General features: G+C 45.1%; 1 protein-coding gene across 5 annotated transcripts in view; it reads right to left on the reverse strand.

The window, feature by feature from the left end:
- Window positions 1–13,332: 13,332 nt before the first annotated feature.
- ZNF185 (zinc finger protein 185 with LIM domain) overlaps window positions 13,333–24,725 on the reverse strand; it is a 43,086-nt gene continuing 31,693 nt past the window's right edge. For all 5 annotated transcript variants that reach the window (XM_032845263.1, XM_032845266.1, XM_032845264.1 and 2 more), the window contains 7 exons: window positions 22,841–23,038; window positions 20,177–20,287; window positions 19,352–19,432; window positions 17,256–17,327; window positions 15,548–15,650; window positions 14,804–14,902; window positions 13,333–13,856 (listed from right to left, as the gene is read on the reverse strand). In XM_032845263.1, the coding sequence (XP_032701154.1) occupies window positions 14,804–14,902; window positions 15,548–15,650; window positions 17,256–17,327; window positions 19,352–19,432; window positions 20,177–20,287; window positions 22,841–23,038 (664 nt within the window). In that variant the 3' untranslated portion in view covers window positions 13,333–13,856. The remainder of the gene's footprint in view (window positions 13,857–14,803; window positions 14,903–15,547; window positions 15,651–17,255; window positions 17,328–19,351; window positions 19,433–20,176; window positions 20,288–22,840; window positions 23,039–24,725) is intronic.

Here is a 24,725-nt window from a genome sequence, read left to right on the forward strand (position 1 = left end):
GGAAGGGGCAGGGGGTGGGAAGTTGGGGGAGCCTGGTGGTGGGTATTATGGAGGGCAAGTATTGCATGGCACAGTGGGTGTGGTGCATAAACAATGAATTCTGTTACACTGAAAAGAAGTTAAATTTAAAAATATAATAATAATAATAATAATAATAATAATAATAAAGAAAATCCAGAGGATTCAATGTGTGAAGGCCCCCAAGAAGTTAGAAAATGATCACAGTGGGGCAAGGGTCGGTGGTCAGAGAGTGGGATGATTGAATCCGTGATTCTCAAGGTGAGGCAGTTACAGGAGATGACAAAACCTGGGGTGTGACAGTGGGAGAGAGTAGCTGAGGTTGAGGTCACTTTTGTTCTCATTGCATATTCTGTTCTTTTTGCCAGAGCATGACCTCCCTCGCCTGTTGATAACTCCTACTCATTCTTCAGGTTTCACCATTTATGTTTCTGCACCAAGGGTGCCTGACCTGGTGCCCCTGCCCCCATCTGATTTAGGTCCATCTCTAACATACTCTTGTAGTACTTACCCTTCCTAAGTACTTAACACAGTGAATACATATGCATTTGTGCAATTCCTTAGCAATTCAAGGTTCTGTGACTGCAGGGACCAAAACTGGTTTTGTTAACCACTGTATCCCTATCATCTGGAGCAAGGCATGAAGAGCATAGCTATTCAGTATTTACTGAAAATATAACAATATTACAGGGAATGTTGCCTATTTCCACAGGGTTTTAGTCCAAATCTGAGAACAGGAGGTGCTAAGTCCCTGCACAGGCTCCAGTCTCAGTGAAAATACAACACAGTGCTTGTTAGGTGAATTAGCCTGAGACAGCCTCTGTGTATTGGCTTCCATGTTTTTTATTTCTTCACTGCAGGCTGAGACCTGTCAGGGCAAAAGCCCACTTGTGCCAAACTCTAATTTTTACACAATAAATTATTTTTAGCCAGTTAGGGCCTGCCTGCTTTGCATAGCCCAGGGTGCCTTACTTCACATCTGCTATTCATTGATAAATTAGAGGCTTTTGGTTATAAGATCTCAAAGCAATGCTGCCCTTTAAAATTGTGTGATTCCAAAGACCTGCCATCACCAAGACACTTATGCCCTCTCTGTGATCCCTTCTTCCTTGGAAGTTACCTTAGCCTCCTCCCTTTCTGGGTGGTGTCCCCCTTCCCACCCATAAGCCTCTGGATGGTCTCATGCTATGAAGGGTGCGCAAACTTGTCCAAGTGCAGCTATAGCTATACCCAAGTATAGCCTGTGTGTGACTGCCTCTCGTGGTCTTGTATTTTTCCTTTACCAGCCCCCAAATCCCTCAAACGAACAACCTACAATGCTGAATCTACTAACAGATGGCAAAGCCACTTCAGCAAGCACCATCCTGTCAAGGCTAATTGAAGGAAGATCACATATTTCTAAGGTGATTTTTAAAGGGAATTTGTAGGAGAAAAGAGTATGTTGGGTTTTCTCCTACTTTCTCCATGAAAGAAGAAAAGGAAGGGTTTTCTCTACCCCCTCCCAATCAAATGTGTCAGTTTGGGTCTTCCAGAAAGCCAAAATGGAGTTAGAAGTACAAAAGATTTACTGATAAATATAAAGGGGAGAGGCCACATGAGAGAGCAGGAAGAGCCTTAAGACCACAGTGAAGAAAGGGAGGATGGAAGAAAAGGGAGATGGAAAAAGGATTTGAAGAGAGAACCTCAGACTGTGGTGCTACTTTAAGAAAGTCTTGGCCAGCCTAAATGGGAGATCTCGTGCAAAGATGACCCATAGAGGAGTCTCATATTGAGCAGTGACTCTAGTAGCCCTGCTGTGCTAAGTCATTGACAGGGAACTGCCTGAGAATAGCATGGTCTCTGCTGAAATGCTTCAGTGGATCTTGAAAGCATGTACTTTGATGCAGTCATTTGACTGCATGCCTCTCTTACAGGTGGTCCACCTGTTGTGCCACACAGACTCACTATTCCATATGTTCAGGGAGCAGTTTTTACATGGTTCCCATGGGCTTCTCTTCCTGAGGGCAAACTTAGAAGAAAGAAGTTGGTGGGACAAAGTACAACCCCATTGATGCAGTTCATCCTGTGGCTGCAATAGGTACTCATTATTTCCCTCCTCCACTCTCCATTCTAGGTTTTGCTCACTGTCGGCCATCACCTCTTCAGTCTGGCGACATTTCTTTATCTCTGGGGGCTTGGAGTACCTGGTATCCACATTGTTCTCTGGCCAGAATTGTTGCATTTGCCCATTCACAGTCATGATTGGGCAAGGGGGTACCAAGAGTCAACCAAGGAGATCATCTGGATTCCTCACATATTTCTCTCTATCCTCATCATAATAGCAGCTCTACCTCATTCTTGATAAATATCAATTACCCCTGCCAAAATAGTGACTTCCGGCCTGCTGGTTTCTGGACAGAGCAGTCATATCTAAAGCACAACAGAACTCTGGTTGTGTGACCTAGTAAGAGTGCACTCTCTTTAGGGACTAGAACCTCTACCCCTGAAGAGTTCAGAGCTCAGGAGATGGGAAGGTCCACCTCTGAATAGGTCACTGGGAAAGACAGAAAGTGGGGCCAATCTAGCTTCTACTCCTTAATTCCAAGATCCATGTATTCTTCCTAAGGGGGACAGAGCACCACATGGAGGTCTTAGATTTAATGCATATACTGTATCCTGGAGGATGGTACTCCACCCTTGCATAGTATTACTTCTAAGTTTGTGCTTCAGCTGCATGTTCAGCAGGACATTCTGACACTCTATCAAGCTAGTAGCTTCTGGATAATGCAATGGGTGATACCAGAGGATCCCATGCTTATGGGCCCAATCACACACATTTTTCATTCTGAAGTATATCCCCTGACAGTATATTATCTTGTGTGGGATTCTAGGCCCACAGAATCCCTTGGATAGTGATGTTGGCTGAAGCTCTGCCAGAAGGATAAGTAACCATTCTCAGAATAGGTGTCTATTCTTATAAGAAAGAAACAATGTTTCTTCCAAGATAGAAGGGGCACACACATAGTTGACATGGAAGAATGGTACCATAGAGTGGTCTCAACATTGTTCTTCGTTGCTGGAAGACTGGATAGTCAGAGCCAGCAGTGGCAATGTAGGCCTTGGTAACCAGGATTAAATAATGCTGGACTCAAAGAGTAGTGTCCATCTGTCCTACTGTGGCTACTCCATTCATGTACCCATTGTGTCAGTTCCAGACTGGATAATGATGAAAGGTGGTTAACATCAACTTGAAAAGTCATTTTTTTTCTTTTTAAAGATTTTTCTTTATTTATTTGTCAGAGAGACAGAGAGCGAGCACAAGTGGGGGGGGCAGCAGGCAGAGAAGCAGCCCCCCCCCATGAACAAGGAGGATGATGTGGGACTCGATCCAGGACCACGGGATCATGACTTGAGTCAAAGGCAGATGCTCAACTGACTGAGCCACCCAGGAGCCCCAAAAAGTCATTTTTTTCTCATTGGCTGTTAAGTTCCTCTTTAATTGTTGCTTTCTGGTGGGCATTAATATGTGATATAAAATCATTCTCCTTCCATGCCTACTTTCATACACACACACACACACACACACACACACACACACACACATTCATAGGCCTCAACCTCAGACCTTCCTGTCTCCAATCTTCCAGGTCTTTTCCCTCTAGGCCCTCAGTTAGGTATTGGCCACTGCTCAGGAATCTGTATATAATCTCATCCTGGGCTATTTACACAAAAATGATGATGAAGTACTTCCCTTTTACCTCCAGTCATTGGGAAAATCTTCTTTCTCCATTGTCTTTCAGGGACATCCCTGGGTATATATGGAATGTAGCAGCCATTCACTTTCAACTGTTACCTAAATACCAGGCCAATAGGGGATCATGTGATCATAGGTGTGAGCTGAGAGAGAGGTTATAGTGTAACTGTGATGGATAACAAAAGTGTTTGGGCTACTGTTCATAGAGTTTACTCTTACCTCTCTTTGTGCCCAGGCTATACTCCAGATATACCATTTACATCTTACAGTGAATTGCTGATGGACCATCTGAATTTGACTTCATGACTCTGATAGGACCCAGATCATAATGGGAAGTTCCAGACACACAGTCACTTGGTGTCCCATAGTCAAGAATTCTGTCTCTACCATGGCCCAGAAACACAGCAGAAACTGTTTATAGAAAGGCATATAATTCTCTGAGATGCATGGCAAGGTCCTGTTCTGGAGCCCTATGGTCCAGGGTGGTGATTCTCCTACAAAGGCAGGTCTCAAACTCTATACTGTATCCCTGCCCACCACTGACACTTCTGATGCTATGGAGTCTGTCAGATGAGAAGGTCCGAGTGGCTCCTTGCCCAGTAGCCTGCATCTGCTGCAGATTAATGTCCTGCACCACACCTCTCTCAAAGCTCTCAGTCTTCTATGTCACCTGATATATGGACCAGAGTACCCCCACCTAGGGATGGGATGTTTTGTCCCCAGAACCCAAAGAGGCCTACCAGGTACACCACTTCCTTCTTTGTGGTGGAGGATCCCAGACATGATTTGTCTTTTACTTTGGAGGTGGAATCCTGATATGCCCCTGACTACTAGACTCCTAAAAATTTCACTGAATTGATAACTTCCTGAGTCTTTGCAGGGTTTATAGTCTACCCTGGGGAGCATGTTGTGTCTTACAGAAGCCTTTTACTCATCCTGTCCAATCAGTATGATGGTGTCAGTGTAATGAAGATGACTGATGTTCAGATGTTCTATAGACTGTCCAGTTGGTTCATGTCTCTGACTAAATTATGAGAGGGTAGGTGTGACATAGGGCAGTAGAATTAATATGGCCCTGGAACAAATTGTAAATAAATAGTTTTGTCTGTGTGCATGATTGACAACTGCTTCTTATCCTTTTCTTAATTGCTTGGGATAGACATGATTGCATTTATCAGGTCAGTAGCTATGTACTATGTACCTAAGGTGTTATTTTTAAAGACAAAACTTTAAATAAATTTATTTTATTTTAATTAAGAACTTTTACTTGAAAATGTATAAGTCATTTGATAAAAGTTCACATATGGGTCTTAAAATATTCCTTGGGTGCTTAGTTATGTCTTTTTGCTCTCCAGAATTAAAATAAAGCTATCATTCCACAAATATATTGTAGTAACAGTTGAACCATTAAGACAAACAAGAGGAACAAAAATCTTAATCACTATTACTGGCACCAAAAATAGCCACCAACAGATTCATTCCTGAGGCAGAGACATGCCATACTTTCATGAGAGATAGAGGGGCTTCAACATCTGTTGTTGTTTTTTTTTAAGAGAGTGCTCATATGTGGGTTGGGGAGGGGTGGAGAGAGAGGGAGAGAGGAAATCCCAAGAAGGCTCCATACCCTGATTCTAAGCTGGATGTGGGGCTGGATCCCACAACCTGAGATCATTAACTGAGCTGAAATGCAGAGTCCAAGGCTTAACTTCCTGAGCCATCCAGGTGCTCCAACATCTGATTTTATTCTATTTTTTAAAAGATTTTATTTATTTGAAGGAGAGAGAGAGAGAGAGAGAATGAATGAGCAAGCAGAGGGAGGAGCAGAGGGAGAGGGAGAAGCAGGCTCCCCACTGAGCAGAGAGCCCGACGCGGGGCTCGATCCCAGGACTCTGGGATCATGACCTGAGCTGAAGGCAGATGCTTAACCCACTGAGCCACCCAGGCGACCCTTGATTTGTTTTTTAAAAAACACTTTATTTAACTATCTGAGAGAGAGAGAGAGAGAGAGAGAGCAAGTGAATAGGAGGGTGGGGGAGGAGTAGAGGGGGAGGTACAGAGAATCAGAAGCAGATTGTGAGCTGAGCACAGAGCCCCTCACAGGGCTCAATCCCACTACTACCCGAAGATCCTAACCAGAGCTGAAACCAAGAATCCAGCACTTAATCAACTGAGCCGCTCAGGCACTCCTCAACATCTGCTTTTATACTTGGTTCTTTTGGTACCTAAGGCCTTATTAATCTGGTTGGGCAATTATACCATGTCCAGCACACAGCATCTAACTGGAACTACTAGTCGGTGAAGTTCTGGTAGTATAGATGGGTAGTACCCATCATCTCTCCATCCTTTAGATCTTTAAGAGTCGCTCTAATCTTGTGACACTGTTTGTAATCCACTTTCTTGGCTGTGTGTGCATGACAGGGGGTGCAGTAGTACAGACTTTCATATGGCTTTTAACAATGGTATGGTTTCCAAAGACATAGATAGATGCCCCCAGATTTGCTTTGCAAGCCGAGACTGATAACATAAAACACGAAGGCACACACATACACACAAATGTTCCTTACTTACATAATTGAAGATCCCCTTTCGGTTCCTTGCGGGCAACCCCCCGCCCGCTTTCTGCCGCCTCTGCCTGGAGTGCGGCCATGGTCCACACGGGGTCCGAGGGGCCTGCGGCAACCCCAAGGCCGGTGACGCCGCCGGCTTCCTCCGGGCCCGCGGCGCCACGACGGCGGGAGCCCGGCGCGGCCCTGACGGAGCACCCGGCCCATTTCTGATCCTCGCACGCCATCTAGCGCCCGGAACCAGCACGGCAGAAGGAGAAGCTGCACGGGGGCCTTCGCAGCCTTGGACAGCCATTTCGCTTTCGGGATGGTCGCATTTCCCGGTAGGCACTGCAACCCGAGCGCCCGGTGCAGGAAATGGCGGTGCGCGCAGGCGCACAAACTGCGGCGCGCTCGCCCCGCCGCGCAGGCGCACACATGACGGTGTCGCCCTCCACTAGGGGCCAATTAGGAGTGCACGCGGGAAGCTGAAGGCTTTGTGTTCCTGCTGCCCAGACCCCTGGAAGGCTGGTGGAATCTCACCCTTTTTCCTTTCCAATCGAGAAATCTCTGGTTTTCCCACAAATATCTTGAAACCTCTACAACAGTAGCTGTACTAACTGAATAGATATGAGAATAAACTGAGGAGCTATTAAATATGTATCTGTACTGCAGCATCAATCCACGACTCCATCCGCACGCTGTCCCTGAACTTTGGCCTACCCCCAGCCTAAATCCCTTCTGAGAATAGGCTGGCCTCAGGGGAAAATACTCTCAAATATACTATGTGATCATGTCACGTTTCAGCCCACTTTTCCACATTTGGTTCTTCCTAGCCTTTCTTACTCTTCTTTATAACAGAAAGACACTTTTTGCATAATCCAAATGCTTTCAGACCTTATGGTCACAGCACAGCAGTCTCCCTATTGCAATAATCCCTCTCCCCTCTAGTAGTTATTATTCTAAATAAAAGTTCTTCTTACTAAGTCTATATTTTTTATTTGACAATACTTAACATACAATAACACACACCCAATTTAAGTGTACAGTCCAGTGAATTTTAATAAATGTACGCACATACACAATCACCATCCCAATCAAGATTCAGAATGTTTCCATCACTGCATCAAAGAGTGCGTACTGTATAATTCCACTTATGTAAAACCCTAAAAAATGCAAACTAATCCATAGTGACAGAGAGATTACAAAAAGGCACATGGAAAGAGGATGTATGCATTACTATTTAAATGGGGTGATGGGTTCACAGATGTATACATGTGTGAAAACTAACTGAACACATACTCTTTAAATATGCTGTTTCTTATATATTAAATATCTATTAATAAAATTAAACACATACACTTTTTAAATACGCCTCACTTCTTATGTGTTAAATATCCATTAATAAAGCTGTTAAAAATAGGAATATGAATGGAACCCTCTTGCACTGTTGGTGGGAATGCAAACTGATGCAGCCAATCTGAAAAACAGTATGGACATTCCTCAAAAACTTAAAAATAGAGCTACCCTATAACTCAGCAATTGCAGTCCTAGGTATTTATCCAAAGGATCCAAACATCGTGATCTGAAGCGGCACATACACCCCAATGTTCATAGCAGCAATGTCCACAATAGCCAAACTGTGGAAAGAGCCCCAATGTCCATTGACAGATGAATGGATAAAGAAGATGTGGTGTATATATATACAATGGAATATTCCTCAACCATCAGAAAAAAATGAAATCTTGGCATTTGCAATAATGTGGATGGAACTAGAGGGTACTATGCTAAGCAAAATAAGTCAGTCAGAGAAAGACAAATACCATATGATTTCACTCATATGTGGAATTTAAAAAACAAAACAGATGAACATAGGGGAAGGAAAAGAAAAATAAAATGAGATGAAAATTGAGAGGGAGGCAAACCATGAGAGACTCTTAACTCTAGAGAACAAACTGCTGGTTGCTACACAGGACATGGAGGTGATGGAGTAACTGGGAGATGGGCATTAAGGAGGGCACTTGATGGCATGAGCACTGGGTGTTATATGCAACTAATGAATTATTAAATTCTACCCCTGAAGCTAATAAAAAATATGAATGTGCAAACAGTATTCACAGAAAATGCCCTATAGTCATCTCTCACAGCCAGAAAAAACTTTAGAGAGAGACATACGTATTTCCAAGGAGAAAGTAGGTACAGAAGGCACCCAGAGGAAGAGATTGTGCTGATCACATTACAAAGAATGCAGCAGACAAAAGGAGTACCTGGGATCACAGACAGCATCCATTGGCAGGGCCCAATTTTTGGATGATATTCAGATGGAATGGAATCCTACAGATGGTATTAGATAACAGGCCTGGCACACAAGTTACTCCCTGGAAGACAGCACTGTGCTGAAAGTGTTCAAAAACAGAGCATAATGAGGAGGGCCTGGAGAATGGGTCTTTCACAGAACAGATGGCGTGGTAGAAAACATTCACAGGCAGAGAGCATGTTGCAGAGGCCATTCATGTAGAAGAAGGCTGGGTAAAGATAGTGTTAACAGGGAAGCTCATCAGGAAAGCAGTGCCAGTCTTTCTCAAGCAGAAAGGCTTGAAAACAGGGAATCAGTTGTGTACATAATCAATATAAGGCTGAAGATGCAAAGATCAGGGAGGCTGCCACTGGCACACAAGAGGAAAAAAATTAATGATTGCAGCATACCAAAGGAATGTTATGGATGATCTTCAGCAAGTTTCCCAGAAGCCACTGGGAAAAAACATGTGTACCCTATTTTTGACACCCCAGTGTCCATTGGTGCTGCCAGAGAATAAGGGCTTCTTCTCTTCTGCCTTCCAAATCTGGTAAAAGTATCTCTCAAGAGTACTTGAGTACCTGGAGGACTGAGCCCAGAAACATGCTGATGATGTATTCTGGGATGCATATTTCTTAGGATTTCCCTTATATTGAGAAGAGAATGTATAAAGAGGAAAGCATTCTGCCTAGTTGCTAACAGTCAGTCTAACATGGACCACCTCTTTGACCACTCATCACCCATAATACTCTTCTATCCATATTTTTCTCTTAAATGATCAATAGCAACACTATGCTTCATATAGGTAACTATGACTTCACCTTCTCCAAGGGGTGTCAAAAATCCCACTGGGCACACTCTCATTTTCTGGGGGATGTCTGTTCCTTTTCTAGTTTGATATGCTGTAATCCATAGACTACATTATAAGACTAAGCATCCACACAATTTAAATGAAGATTAATAAATACTACTAATAATTATAACGTCCTTCTTCCACCAGTGTTTCAAGTTCCCTATGACCTCATTCAGGTGGTTGTGGTTGTTTACCTGGTAGGAAGATACAAATCTTCATTATTGACCCTTAGTGGTCCTCCCTGCATGAGTCACTATAGTTTTCCATTAACTTATACTCTCAGAGAATCAGTCTCCTAGGTTTGCAACATGGACCTTCCTGCCCCCACTGTGTAGCAGCAATCCTATTTCCCCTTGATAATCAGGAGCAATCAACCACCCAGTAACCCTCTTCTTTGTTCAGTAGAATGAGGAGCCCCAAATTGCCAGGTGGCAGTATAACTTTCTATTCAATGAAACCAGTGTTGGTCCCCCTGGTGAAAGCCTTCCTTCCTTGGGACCTTCACAGAAAGACAATATTGTGCAAAGAAGCATCACAAAAGTAATGCGGTCCATGGAGACTCACAGGTGGAAGACATTCATAAGCAGAGTCCTTAGAGGGCACATGAGTATGAATGGCTTTGGGGCCCTAACAAGTGTAGATCTATGGGGGAGGAGACCAAGTACTGGGATCAACCTGCTTGATAGAAACCTGATATGCTAAGTGATTTTTTAAAATAACACTACTGTATTTCTCTTTTAGGTATTTGTGTTTTATACTGTCACCAAGAGAGTCCTAGAAATATCTGGTTAGGAGCTACTGCTGTAGTCCTTGTCTTTTGAAGTAGTAAAAACCTCTTTTTCCTTTCCCAATTGTATTCCTGTAGCTAAGACAGTGCCTGAGGTTGGGGTGAGATACTAGCTCAAGGGACACTAGTTCAATAGCTAGTGAACATTGGTTCCAAGGTCCCTGCTCAGCAGTGGAAGGAATCCTCTCTCATGTCTGCTATCTTTGGATTGACTTTAAAAAAAAAAAAAAGGTTTTATGTATTTGACAGAGAGAGACAGAGAGCGCACACACAAGCAGGGGGAGCAGTAGGCAGAGGGAGAAGCAGGCTCCCCACTGAGCATCGAGCCTGACACAGGGCTCAATCCCAGGACCCCGAGATCATGACCTGAGATGAAGCAGACACTTAACCGACTGAGCCACCCAGGCACTCCCAGACTGACTGTTTGATTGCCTTTTTTTTGGCGGGGGTCCCTTGGCTGGATCAAGGCATAGATAGCATGCAAATTGTATTTTTGGATACAAAACTCAGAAGCATGGATCACTTGACAGATAGAATGACAATTCAGCAGGATTCTGTAGCACTGGCCTTAGTGAGCAAGATGAAAATCTTGACTGTTGGAACACATTTGGAGGAACGGATTTGGATGTGTGTGTGTGGGCACCTTTGAGAGGTGTTTGAGAGATGCATATATTTAGAATTACGGTGAAAGAAGAGTTGGTGGGGCCAGGGGTGTTGAAATAGGAGAAGACTTGATGAAGGCAGAACCCAATAAGCATCGTCATCTAATTTAGGGGTTGACATATAGGAAAGGGATGATAGATTACCAGTGGGCAATAGTTAAAGGGAAACAGATTCTAACTCAACTGAAGAATGCATTTTCTTTTTTTTTAAAGAGATTTTATTTATTTACTTGAGAGAGAGCATGAGAGGGGAGTGGAAGAGGGAGAAGCAGGCTCCCTGCTGAGCTGGGAGCCAGATGCGGGACTCAATCCTGGGACTCCAGGGTCATGACATGAGCCGAAGGCAGTCGCTCAACCAACTGAGCCACCCAGGCACCCAAGAATGCATTTTCTGAAACTGGACCTGTCCACAGGCAGAATGAGCTTTTCCTTCTGCCTCCTCCTCACCAGCTTGTGCTCTCTCTTGATCACTCTTTCTCTCTCATAAATAAATAAACAAACAAACAAACAAACAAATAAATAAAATCTTTAAAGAAAAAAAAAGAATGGCTTCAGGTAATAGGAGAAAACAAATTACACCAGCAAATACACCAAGTTAGTACACTCAAAGAAAGGAAACCTTAACATTGACAACATTGACACTTGTAATATCTCAACATTTATTTTAATTGTGTACATTAATCTGGGTTAAGCAAATATGATTAAAACACTAGACAATTAAAAAGAAGCAAAAATATAATGCAACCACATCTCTTAAATCTGCAGAATTCTGTGCCTTTTTAGACATGAAAGAGGCTATTTTGAATAGAAAATCAATGTTGATTTTACAAGCTTTCTTTCAATTTCTTGCATATTGACTCTAAAACCCCTTTAAAGGCTAAGTGTATCTTAAAGGTGGAGAAGTCAGCCTATCTTGGACTTCTTTATCCTGTACTCCATCAACTGACTCAGGGTTGGTATGTCCAACAATAAGGAGCAGCCTTTCTTTCTCTTTTACTCATTCATTCAGCACCTATGTATCAGTGTCTCCTAAGAGCCAAGTGCCATCGTGTGGGCTACACTTGAGTAATACCAGCTCACATTTAGTGTTGGTACATGACATATTGTACAACGTTTCCCCTCCAGTGCAAATCAAATGCACATCTATGCAAATCAATGGGGCGTTCCCCTCTGATCATTTGGTGGGAAGACAAATCCACCACCCAGTGTGCACAGGACTCACAAACTGGAGAGAGATGGAGAAATTTTCTAATCAAATCAAGAGAAGAGACCCTCATTTTTCATCAGAAAAAGTCGCAGGTTGTTCCTTCTCTCAAGGACCTTACACAGGGATGCTGGTCCCAAGGGCAGAGAAGCTTAGTTGAACGTGAGCAGAGTCATGGATGGGCCTGCAATCTGTTTAGACAACCAACATGTTTCTGTGTTCCAGGCACCTGGGACCCAGTAGTTGCTGCTATCTTGGGATAGTCTGTAGTGAAAAATAAGTTACTGAAGGCCCTGGGCTCAGATCAGTTAGCTTACTGGGGTTTCCCTGCGTTGACAAGCTCTTCTTTGGGAAGGTCTGTGAGTCAAATCTCTATCCAGCAGAGAAATATGAGTTCAGAAGAGCATCTTAGTTCAGAATTGTTTTCATGGAAAGGGGAGGAGAGGGAGGGCGGGCTGTTTGGCATTTGTGGTACTTTATGGGGAGACCTAGGATGCCCAGAGGAGAAGCATGATTTAATACTTTCCTGTCTTTGTAAGAAGAGTATACCTCAGGGGAGGCCTGTGGAGGGCAGTGTTACCTGGTAAAATGAAATACACATAGTGCCCAGTACACAGTCACTACTAAATCAATGCTTGGTATTATGCTGTTACTGAAGAGAACATGGGTTCTGGAGAGAGACAGCAATGGATCCAAACAATGCAATGACCACCTTCCGAGCCTCAATATCTTCATCTGTAAATTGGGGACAAGAATACCCTGTGCATAGGATTAGTATGAGAATTAATGCCATCCCTTTGTGACAACGCCTGGTATGTAGTAAGGCCTTGAGAAATGTTAACCACTTTCCTCCTTTCTTAACCCTGCTGGAGTCTATACACCCTAAAACCTACTTTAGAAGATTTCCCTGTAACTACTGGGAATCGAAGGCAAAGGTATTAACCAATTATGAAGATTCAGACACAGATGTTTCTTTGGCCAGTGGCCTTCTAAGAATCACATCCTATGGAATTTAAACTTAACTGTGTAGGTTGTCTAATACATGTCCACATGCCTATAGGAAAAGAAAAAAACCTCAATTTATAGTGAAAAGTGGGAAGGAGAAAATAATTAAAATCTGCTGTATAATTCACTCAAAAGCAACTAGCTACTTTTAAATGTGTATGGAAAGTTAAAAAAATTATATATATATATATATATATATAGAGAGAGAGAGAGAGAGAGAGAGAGAATACATGCCAATCCCTAGCATTCAACGTCTGCAATTTACCCACCAGACATCATCAAAGATCTTCAACCTGGCCCCTCAGAAGCTTCAGGGGATCTCCTGCTTTCAAGTCCCAAAGATATACTTAGAGCTGTGACGTAGAATGTGGGTTTGCTCTCTGTTCCAAAAGTCAGGACGCACTGAAACCCATGCTCCTGCCTATCGTACCAGGCCACCTTAACTCATCAGGAGGCCAACCTGTCTTAGGAAAGCTAAGATTAAATTCTTGTTCAATCCTTTTTTCTTGGGCCTGAAATAAGACCATGGACATAAAGTGCTTTCTAAGTTATAAAAAGCTACACACATAAGTAATTATCATAGCATCATTAAGATACTCTACTGGATGTAAGCAGTTCAACTTGAGAGAGGGGCAAAAGCACGAAGAAATCAAATGGGGAGGGAGAAAGTGAGGGAAGAGGAGCCAGCAACTTGGGGCAACTGGGGACAGCCAAACTTGTCCAGGACTCATCAGCTTCTTCTCAGCTTGGAAGAGCTAAAAGAAAATAGTAGCAGCCATGAGATTGGAAATACACATCCAATCCAATAACCAGTCTGAAGTTCTTCGGGTGGTTGATATTTCCAGGCATTAGGAGTAACAGTCCAGGTTAATGCATCTTCTAGAGAGAGGGCAGAACAGGCCTGTAGCTGGTAGAGAGCCTGATTGCTACCCATTCCCATTGCCTTCAAGGTAGATATTCTAGCTGAGGAGGTGCTAAGGAGAAGGGGTTGCCAGGATCTGGACAGGCAGCATCCTACGGGCACCGGGCCCCATGCAGCTCAGACCCTGAGGTCAATTCTGCTGGCTTTTGCACGCAAACTTGTCTTCAGGCTGTGTTGAAAATACAGTCTGGAGGCTGCCCAAGCAGCCCTTCCTGGTTAGGCCAGCCGCAGGAGGCACCATCCCTGCCCACACATGTGCTATCCTGGCCTTTACCTGCTGCTGGCCCCCCACCTGTATCTTGTTTTATTGAACACCTTGGATTTTGAGTCCTGATCTGATGCTATACAAGCAAGAGTGGAGGCAGCCCAAGGGAATGTAGCAGAGAGCCCTGGATTTGAATTCAAAGTCCTGGGTGAGATCCTGACTCTGTCATCCAGTAGCTAGGTGTTTCCCCAGGCCCTTCTCCTTTTTAGGTCTTTATCTGCTTGCCCTCAAAAAAGGCTAACAACACAGGCCTGGCCAGCATCCCAAGATAGCTGGAGGGCTCACCTGAGGTGGTTCATGGAAGGTGCTTCTTGAGAGGAAGAGACCATGACCCCTGCAACTTAGAAGTATATGTGGGGAGGGTATTTATCTGTGCCACCTAAAGCTTCAAAGTCTCATAGGGCTTCCCTAAACATAAAGGTTAAGAGAGATAAGAATATTCTGGGTTGAGACTCGAGGAGAGACCAGGGCACATTTCTTCTCCCTAATAAATTTTCTGGCTCCTTGGCACCCACCTAGAAGAGCTTCTCATAGCATTTCCCGCAATGGACAGTGTCGCGGTGGATGAAGATCTGATCCAGGAGCTCACCCATTGGTTTACTGCAAATCCCACACTGGAAGAGAAAGCAAGCTGGAGGTCAACATGCAAATGAAGCAATGGAAATGGGATCACACAGTAGCTAGGAGCCCAGGTTTCAGAAATGGGCCTGGGTTTGAGCCCTAAATCCACTCCTTATTAGCTGGATGAGCTTGGGGAAGTTGCTGAGTGTCTCTTTCTTCAGATACAAAATAGGCACAGTGGCAGGTTAGCATGAGGATATAGTGAGGTAGTCAAACTGGGGTCATACACAAAGGAAGTCATTGCTGTGGGAATTTAGTTGTGACGTTTAAGGTCCAAAGAAGGTGATATGAAATACTAATAAAAGGGAAGGCTATCATAGGAGTATAGCTCTGCTGTCCTCATGACTCTTACACCTGCCACTCTAGTGGCCACCTACAGAACAAGAGTGGCCAGCTATCTGCAGCAGGCCTTCTTGCAGTCGGTCTTGAATAAGAGGAATCATGAGTCTCCAGGTGTCTGGGTCTCCAATGATCTCCAAGACTACCCTGCGCTGAGCCTTCTGCTCATTTAGCTCCGAGTCCTGCCAAGCCTCTGACATGGAGCACAATCACACAGAGAACAAGCCTTCTTTACACTCTTTGATCCAGAAGGCTCCCTAACTCTGGACCATGTTAGCAGCACCACCCTTCTTCCTTACCTTAAAGCAATAGTCATGGCAGCAGATGCCAAGATGCTCTAGGGTAATCTTTGGACAGTCTCTGATCTCCCGGTTGCAGTAAGTACAGATCCTTCCACTTATTCTGTGAGATGAAAAACAAGACCTTGGCAGTCAGGCTGGCATGCAGACTACTGATGTGACTCGATGCCCAGATACTCAGCCTGCCCTCTTTTTCTGTAGTGTGCAGTTGGTTGCATATCCCTGGGCTGGACTGGATCCCAGCCCACAGTAGACCCTAATGATATTTCCAGAAGGTGGTCATGTATCTTTACCCTACTTGCAATCCTAAGACGACCAGAAGACTTCCTGGTATGATTCTTACTCCAGGCAGCTTGCCTCTCCCTGACCCCTTGCTTAGCATCCTGGGGGCACTAACCCCCTCTAGAATAGGAAGACCTATATCTTCCTCTATAGGAGACATGCCCTTGTATGCCGTACCTGGTCCCCAGTCTTGATGGCCCTTCTCTTCATGCCTGTGACCAGTAAACCCTGCCTCTCAGATCCTATACTCTTGAACCTACCCTGCCCCATAATACTCTAAGGACCATCACAAAGACAGTATGGCTGTAGAGCCTGCTGGGACCTCATGCTGAAGTTCTAGATACTAACTTCTAGGTTGCGTATCTCCCCACTTGGAGGATCCCTGCCTTTGTTCTTGAGAGTCACCCCTGCCTTTCTTCCTCAGAGAGAACCTGACGAAAGTGCCCTGATCCTTCAGGTGTAAACTGGGAATGCTTTCTTTTAGAGATTTGAGCATGCTTTTGATGGGAACTAGGGGTGGTGCTACCAACCTGAAGCCACATAGGCTTCTCCCTTCAAGGGCCCAGAATTACTGTGAGCATCTCAGGTCTGGTCCCTCCTTATGCTCCTGGACTAGGGCTCAGTCTCTTGACAGTGTTGTTAAGGACTCCTTTCCTCAAGGCCCTGTTTCCCCCATGTATTTTGACATGACCAGTTTCAGCTCACAGGCAGATAATACAGTAGAAACATCTCTGACCTGGGAGCAGTCACGGATCTGGGGTTTTGTCCTGGCTCTGCCACTAGCTCACTGTGTAACATATGACACATTAGTTATTCTTTCCAGTCTTGTTTCCTCCACTGTGACCTGAGTGAACTGCATCTCTAAGAGTCCTTTCTCTTCTGTTTCAAGAATTTTAAAGTAGGACTTCTTTATCATTAAGACCATCCTGTGACCACTGTCATCTAGTGACAGCTTTTGAAACTCCTGAATGGGACACTTTCTGCAGCTTCATTCAATTCCAATGAATGGTTCTGTCTGGCTTCTTGATGATAGCAACCCAGTTTTCTTAATTTTCCACCCAGCACTCCCTTTTGTAGTTTAGCTTTTTTAAATTTCCGGTCATATGTGCAGGTTTCTTAAGTGACCATTTATGTTCTAATCCCAAGGGCCTCTCCTGCTGACATGAGCTCCCTGGCCTTTCAGAAACCACCATGTGCCTTCAGTAGCCCTTTGAGTTTACCTTCTGGTCTCAGCTGGGTTTAAAGGTCACCACAAATGTGACATCCCAATAAGGGAAGCACCATCCAAGGAGTGGCGTGAGACACCTGCAAGTGGACCAGAAGCAGCGAAGCAGAAGACAAAAGCAAATGGACTTAGTGTGGAAATGTCCCTCAGTTGTTTCTTCTCTATAGACCTGAGAGCTCCCTGGTAAGATAGTAGACTTACCTCTCAGAGTACAGAGAGCTGTCACATGCAGGTTTCTTCTCCACGTCACATGAGTCTCCAGTGTTTCTAATACTGCAGAGAGTGTGATGGGGAAGAGGAGGGCAGAAGATGGGAGCCAGATGACTACCACCATCATGAGAGGAAATGCTTTGCTGATATTATTAACCTTGCGGCCACAAGCTGAGACATGACTCTACATGACCTGCCATCATCTGTTATGCTGAGTGGCAGGGGAAGCTTTGAACTTCATGCCAGGGAGGCATAATTCTCTTGGAGAAGAGCCTTTCCAGTGGGGGGCAAAGAAGACATGCCATGCTGAAGAAGAGGACAAAAGGAATGGCTGCAGTTCATTGACCAGGTGGATGGGATCAGGGCTTTTCTTCCCACGTACATGACTGCCTTACGATGTGACAGTCACCAGGAGTCCACTCACAGCAGAAACCAGGCATTAGGAATGGGAACAAATAAAAGAAGGAAATATTCTAACATACTACCTATGCTTGAGTTACAGGGGGGATTGAGGAGAAGGTTTTTTTTTTTTTGCTTTTTGTATCTTCCTTTTTCAATAATATGACTTTTGATAATAAACATACATGGTTTTAAAAAAAAAGCCCTATTGCCAAGAAAGTGTGACTAGCTACAAGCCATAGGACACATTTTAGTGACACTGCCTTTCTCACAGGACCCATGTGGTGGCCTTAAGAGGTAGCCAGAAAAACGGCTGTGCAGAGGTTAAGTGACCTGGAGTAAGCCATGAGCTAGAATTTCATCCCAGGTTCTGTTTTGTTTTTGTTTTTAGCATTAAGTTTATCTCTAAGATTCCTGAAAGGTAAAGCAAAAGGGGAAATCACACTAGACTATACGGTCTTCTAATAAAGAAACTCTATTGTTTTTTTCATAAGATACAACATTTTAACTGAATGTAAAATTCAATTTTAAAATAAATTTAATTGTCAGACTGTGTAAGAATTAAATTTAACAGAGTGGTGGCAATGGAAAAAGAAAAACCAAGAGTACAGTCAAGTGACACTCACAGACGCAAATGCTAGATGGCAAGGAGAGCTCCCTGAAAAAAAAAGAAAAAAAGGCCATAGAGACAGAAAACAGATCAATGGTGGCCAGGAGCTGTGGCTAGTGGTATGGGGGGGTTGCTAATGGGTATGGGGTTTCCTTTTGCGGTGGTGAAAATGTTCTGGAATTGGATGGTGTTTATGGTTGCAAACATGGTAAATGTACCAAACACCACTGAATTATATACTTAAAGAGTGAATTTTATGAGATAGGAGTTGTATTTCAAAAAAGTTATTGACAAAAACCACCCTAAGGAGTTACAGATGAAGAAACTAAGGTTCAGGAAGACAGAGCATCAAAAATGACCCAACCAATGGGGTCAAGCTGGGGCTTGAACTTGACACCTATGGTCATTATTCCACAGTACCAGTGAAAGCTGGTTCAGAATCCCCAGAGGCCCAATCCTGAAATAAGGCATGATGTTCCTCTCTATTACTAAAATCTTCATCCTAGCAGCAAGATGATGTGTCATTTAAAAAAAAAAAAAGACATTCCCAGAGGAATGCTGTCTCAGTGCGGATTACTTTTTAACTGAAGGTGGCATGAAGATATCTTTCAGATGATGAGTGAAAAGTTATGTATATATCAGAACCTGCAGTTAAGCGTGTGTTCCAGTATGTGCAGTCAAATGTGAGGCATCCTGGCATGCTGGAAGAAGCATGGGAGCTTGAGAGAGGAGCCCTGAAATACAATGGAATTAACTAGGTAAAAAGTCCCTCAGGGCCTTACCAGCTCTGTAAAGAGCAATGCTCTCAGAATTTTACTACAGAAAGTTTGTCTACCAAGAAACAAAGCCAGATGGAAAGAGATGGCACTGGAAGTGGGGTATAGGATGAATTAACAATAGAGGGGGAACACAAAGGCACTGATTTAGGTAAAACAGCTTGAGATTCATAAATCATGACTGTGGGCGATTACAGCATTCACCCACTCAACAAATGATTACACAGAAACAATCCTGGGCCAAGCCCCAGAAGAGGTACTGAAGATTCAGGATCATAGAAGGATTTGGGACTCGCTCTTACCTGCTGTAGCATGAAGACGCTGGCTTCCCGGAGGATACCTCACTAGCATTCACGTATTCCTTCACAAACAGAATCCCTTTGCTGTAGAAGGAGCACAGTAGAACAGAAAGAGGTATACTGAGAGATGCCAGGGGACAGGGCCTGGCCCAAAGGAGGGGTCCAGGGCTGGGACGGTTCCCACCTGGTTTGAAGGAAGGGAAGACACTTATGGTAAATCCTGGGGATAGAAGTGCTGATAGGCTCTAGCCACCACCAGGCAAGGAAAATGGCAAACAGGAGCTGTTGCCCTGCTGAGCCTACCCTGGACTTGGCTGAAACTGAAGCCTGTGGGTTCAGCTTTCTATGTGCAGATTTGAGAACCCTAGAAAAAAGCTCCTGGAGTCAATGTCAATATGCTTTCCTTCTTCATGCAGATCTCTACGCTGTGGGAGGCTTGTCCCCCACATCCCCAGACTCCAGTACAGTGAACTTTCCATCCTTCTGACTGCATTTTCTTTCCCTTTTATCTGGCACAGGATAGCCTCAAAGCTGCAGACATAGACTGTTGGTCCTTGCCACGGTGTGTGAATCTCCCTCAACCATCTAATCTCTCCCTTCTCAGTCCTAGATAGGTCCCTGGCAACAGTGGACATCTGCCTCATGTTGGGCTCACCATGGCCCTGAATTTGGCCTTTACCAAGCTGGCTTGATGTTATCACAGGGACCTCTGATTTCGCTGCCCCCCCTCCACCTCCTCAGTCTCCCTGCAATAATGGGATAAAAACCAAGTTCTATCCTCTGGGAGGATATAGCCCAGAGAACACTTTCCAGGTTGTCTCTTCTTACCTGGATGAACTGGAGTCCAATTCACTTGGAGAGGCTGGGACATAAACATGAGGCTGCTCAGGAGAGGCAGTGACGGTAACAGTGACCATACAATCCGAGGGGTTTCTTATCCTGAAGGAAGGAAATGGAGGGGTGAGTGTATAAACATTGAGAGCTGACATCTTCCAGCATCAAGCAGGGTTTGGGGGACCTACCCCTGAGACTGCCACTTCAAGGAGTTTAAAAATATGCCAATGTGTTTAAACAACCCGTGCAAATCACTGAGCTTGTGTTTTATAAGGTTCCTGAGATGAGTGGGTGGAACCCCTTACTTTACAGATAAGAAAACCCAGGCGAACTGACCAGGTAACACTGAGAGTCAGTGGCAAGACTTTAATTTTAGAGTATCCTTCCCCACTACAGCCAAAGGCCTTGACCTGTAACTCACTTGGTTTGAAGAGAATATGAGGACTACCAGGGCCTTGACAGACACAGTCCAGCTCACCTCATTGCTGGATGGGACAGACCCTTCCTAGGATCAAGCTCTACCCCCTCATACTCCAGAGAACTCTTTGAATAGAACACCAAGGGAGAGAAGAATAAATACAATTAGGCAGCACTAAAGAAGAGACCTGGATGCCCCTCATTCTAGAAGGCATTTGCCATGGGCAGAGGGAAGAAACTGACAGGTATGATGGTTTGCCTGAATTTCCCTCACTTGACTGTACACACAGCTGTTGGCCTGAGATCTGACCTCCTAGCTGACTCACAAGGTTTTTTTTTCTGACCAGGCCTTTACCTGCTCTCATTCTGCCCTCTGTAGGTCAGGGTATTCTGGTGGGCACTGCCACTGTCCCCCCTCGCCACTGTGTCCCATCCCCTTTACATATACCCACTCTTCAGTGGCCTTGGGACAGCTCTATGGGCACACACTGTCCTGGGCTGAATTTGGCTTCTTTCCAACATGTTGCTGCTCAGACCAACCTCTGGCCTGGGCTCTGGGGCCACTGGGGCCGCTCCCTTGCTAGAGAATCCAGTGTCCAAGAACACAACTAGTTTAAGGGTGGGGGGTGGGTAACAAGCATAGTCTTGCATTTGCCTAGCTCCCCAGTCTCATCTTCTCAAACTTTGTCATATATACCTGAATCTCTAGCTATACTGACTGATCTGTCTCGTACCTTTGCACATAACACCACCTTCTCCTCTGGGAAGCCCTTCTGGAGTACTTGCTCTCTCACCCTGTTTCCTTGTGCCCAGTCATCCTGTGCCTATTCCTATGTCACCTTATGGTATAGGAATGAACCATAGAAACTGGAGGAGGTGGATTAGCTGGGAGGAGAGGCCCCATGGGAACCTGGAAAGACAGATAGGGGATAAAATACAAAGCCGGAGAGTTAGAGAAAAAGACTTCGAGAGGAAGGCACAACTAGCAAGTGTCTGGCATCCTGTGGTCCACACCCAGCACAAGAGTTGAAGGGGCAGTAGAACCAAGCGGGCAAGGTAAGAAAATATCCCATGGGGATCCTTCTATGACTGCAATGTGAGCAATGACAGACTTCCACCAGGTCAGGTAACATCCTATCTCTCTCTCACAGTCTCCTCCTTCTAGTCTACAAGGCTAGAAGTCCCTTCCAGTCTGGCTCCTCCCTATGCTTCAGGTCCTGACTGCACTCTCCCCTTCTTAGCAGAAAAGCTCTCCGCAACCATCCTAGCTACAATACCCCCTGTCCTGGCCTATCTCCATTAGAAGACCCAGTTTCCTTCTTTTCTGGGATTATCACAAATGGAGAGGCAACAGATACAGCACAGTGCTAAGTAGTAAAGGCTCTGGACTCTGCTTTCTAATACCTGTTAAGCCACTGCCTGGCTGAATGACTGTTGGCAAGCTAGTCAACCTTCCTCTACTTCCATTTGTGTTCTTTAGATCTGAGATAATAATAGTACCTCCACTATATGGTTGGTGTGAGAATCAAGTGCACAAGAACAGTGCCTGCAAATGCATGATGTTTATCATTATGGTGTTACTCCTATTGTGTTTATTCGTTGGTGCACCATGTGCTCCCTGAGGGTGAATGGGCAGGGCCCTTCTTTCCCTTCTTGTTCAATGTGTGTGTGGATGCTACCTACAGCTGGCTCACAGGAGATACTTATATAGTTTCTAGGCCCATAGCTCTTGGTTATTTCCAAACTCATGGCCACCTTGTGGAAAAGATCTCCAGGGAGGAAAGGGAGCACCCAAATGTTGCCATGCAAGCTGCGCTGGCTGGCAGTGATGGCAGTGGAAGAGTTCATCTCACATCTTTTATCTCCTGGGAGCTCCCATTCACAGAACAACACATCTTCCTCAGAGATCTTCCATCTCCATTAATGGCAGAGGCACTCCATATCCTCTCCTGACCCAGGTTTTCATGCTCTGAATGGCTGCCAGAAAGCATGGTACTCTGTGCACTTTCTTTGTTCCAGGCTTGGTCTAACAGATAGGACGCAATAGCTCCAGATTAAAGCCCAATAAGACCTATCCCTGGGGCATTCGTTGCTGGTCACCTTCCCACTACCTCCTAGCCACTCACACCTGCAGAGAGTAACAGATTTGCCAAACATGTTAGAGTTTGTTCTGCATGGTAGCACATCAAAAAAAAAAAAAACCTGGGCTGTAGCAGGGGCCCAGCACAGCATAGCCCTTACCTGCTGGTCTGGCTGTCCAGTTCCACAAGCTGCTCAGGTCTTCTGGGGCTGCTCTGTGGCTCTGGGGTCCTGGGGGATGCAGGCTGCTGGGAGGGTGCAGCTGGGTCTCCCTGGCCACCTCTCAGGGCTTCGGGCTTCTCCTGCCAGGTCTCTCCCACCTTGGCAGCCAGATTCTTCTCTTCAGAACCAGCCAAGGTGCTGAGGAGGAGTAAATATCCTTATGGAGCAAGTGCTTTTGGACCAGTCCTCCTTTACCCAATGCTTGTTGATGATACCTCCTGTGTCCACAGTGGGCTCCTCTTCCAGAAGATGGGGAAGAGAAAAGCCCAGTATGGCCCCCACCACACAGAGACCAATCTTTTTTGTCTTTGGGAGAACCCCAGGACTACTGATCCCTTCCCACTTGACAGAGTCTGTGAGAACACATGATGACTTCAAAGAGGTTTTGAAAGACAGTCCTTCTAGCTGGAAACAAACAGTGGTATTCCTGTCCCCCTTCTCCCACTGCCATCTTTCTTTTCTCCAAGCCTTCCCCATTCCAGTTCATCTGTCCTGCCTAAAAAGCCTCAAGCCATCTGGTCTTCTCACCAGGCCCTGGTGCTCAGAAGAATTAAGAACACAGGCAGCCCCACATAGGCCCAGCTCTCTCAGAAGGAGCTTCTCCCCTAGGCTCCCCTGGCGGGCTGGGTGAGGGTGACAAAAGGGAAACAGTATCATTTTGCTCGCTAATTTTCAAACAGGCGGGTGACCCCACAATAGGTCACCAACACCCAAAGACTCCCAGCCAGACCAGAAGTGTGTGACTCAGCCCCATTTGTGATCCTCGCGCGCCATCTGCTGGACGGCGTGGGCAAGACAGCAGCTTAAAGCAAGCCGAGATCTATCTTGCCCAGGGCAGCCATTTTCCCTATTGATGGTCACATCTCCGAGGGGACACCTCTGTCGGAGCTCTCGGCTGCAGGAAATGGCGACACATATGGATGCACACACCCTGAAATGTGTAGGAGCGCAGCACACGCACAAGCAGGCACATTCATATTGTTGTGCCAGCTTTATTTTCACAGTTGGTAGTAATTTGTCCTTTATGGCTAAGTAATCACAGCTATTATTATGAGTCAATCGCATTTTCATCCCCTTTTTACGGATGAACAATCTGGGGTGAGGATCCCTTTGCAGCTCATAAATGGCAATCAAAGGACGCCTGGGGGGCTCAGTTGGTTAAGGGTCTGCCTTCAGCTCAGGTCATCAGGTCATGATCCCAGGGTCCTGGGATCCAGCCCCACGTTGGGCTCCTTGCTCAGTGGGGCGCCTGCTTCTCTCTTTCTCTCTGCCTGTCACTCCCCCTCCTTTTGTTCTCTGTCAAATAGAGAAATAAAATCTTTTTTAAAAAGACCCTTCTCACCCTCAGTTTCCTCCCCCACAACAGACAAACATGGCAGAGCTGTCCACACTCACTCTTCTGACTTCTTCATTCCTTTTCCCTTGTCAACTCCCCCCCTGAAGCTACGACTGCTTCCCAATATCCCAAATTATCTGTGCCCAGCACCACTATGTGGTCCTTTAGGTCCGGGCACCCACTGGGGGATCTCCAGGATCTCTGGGATCCCAAAAACAACCATTTGAAGCTGAAAAACATAATTTGAATGCTCTAGATATTTTATCCAGGTAGATGAACCTTGAGACACCGCAAAGGCAGTCTCTCCTTGGTCCGCCCCTCCAAACTTAGTCTACAGTCTCCATAAGATTACTATTAGGACAAAAAAACTTCCTTAAAAAAAAAAGATATTATTTTTGTTTATTTGACAGAGGAGAGATCACAAGTAGGCAGAGAGGCAGGCAGAGAGAAAAGGGGAAGCAGGCTCCCCGCTGAGCAGAGAGCCCGATG

The sequence above is a fragment of the Lontra canadensis genome, unplaced genomic scaffold (assembly GCF_010015895.1).
Source record: "Lontra canadensis isolate GAN:19392208 unplaced genomic scaffold, GSC_riverotter_1.0 scaffold161, whole genome shotgun sequence".
NCBI lineage: Eukaryota > Metazoa > Chordata > Mammalia > Carnivora > Mustelidae > Lontra > Lontra canadensis.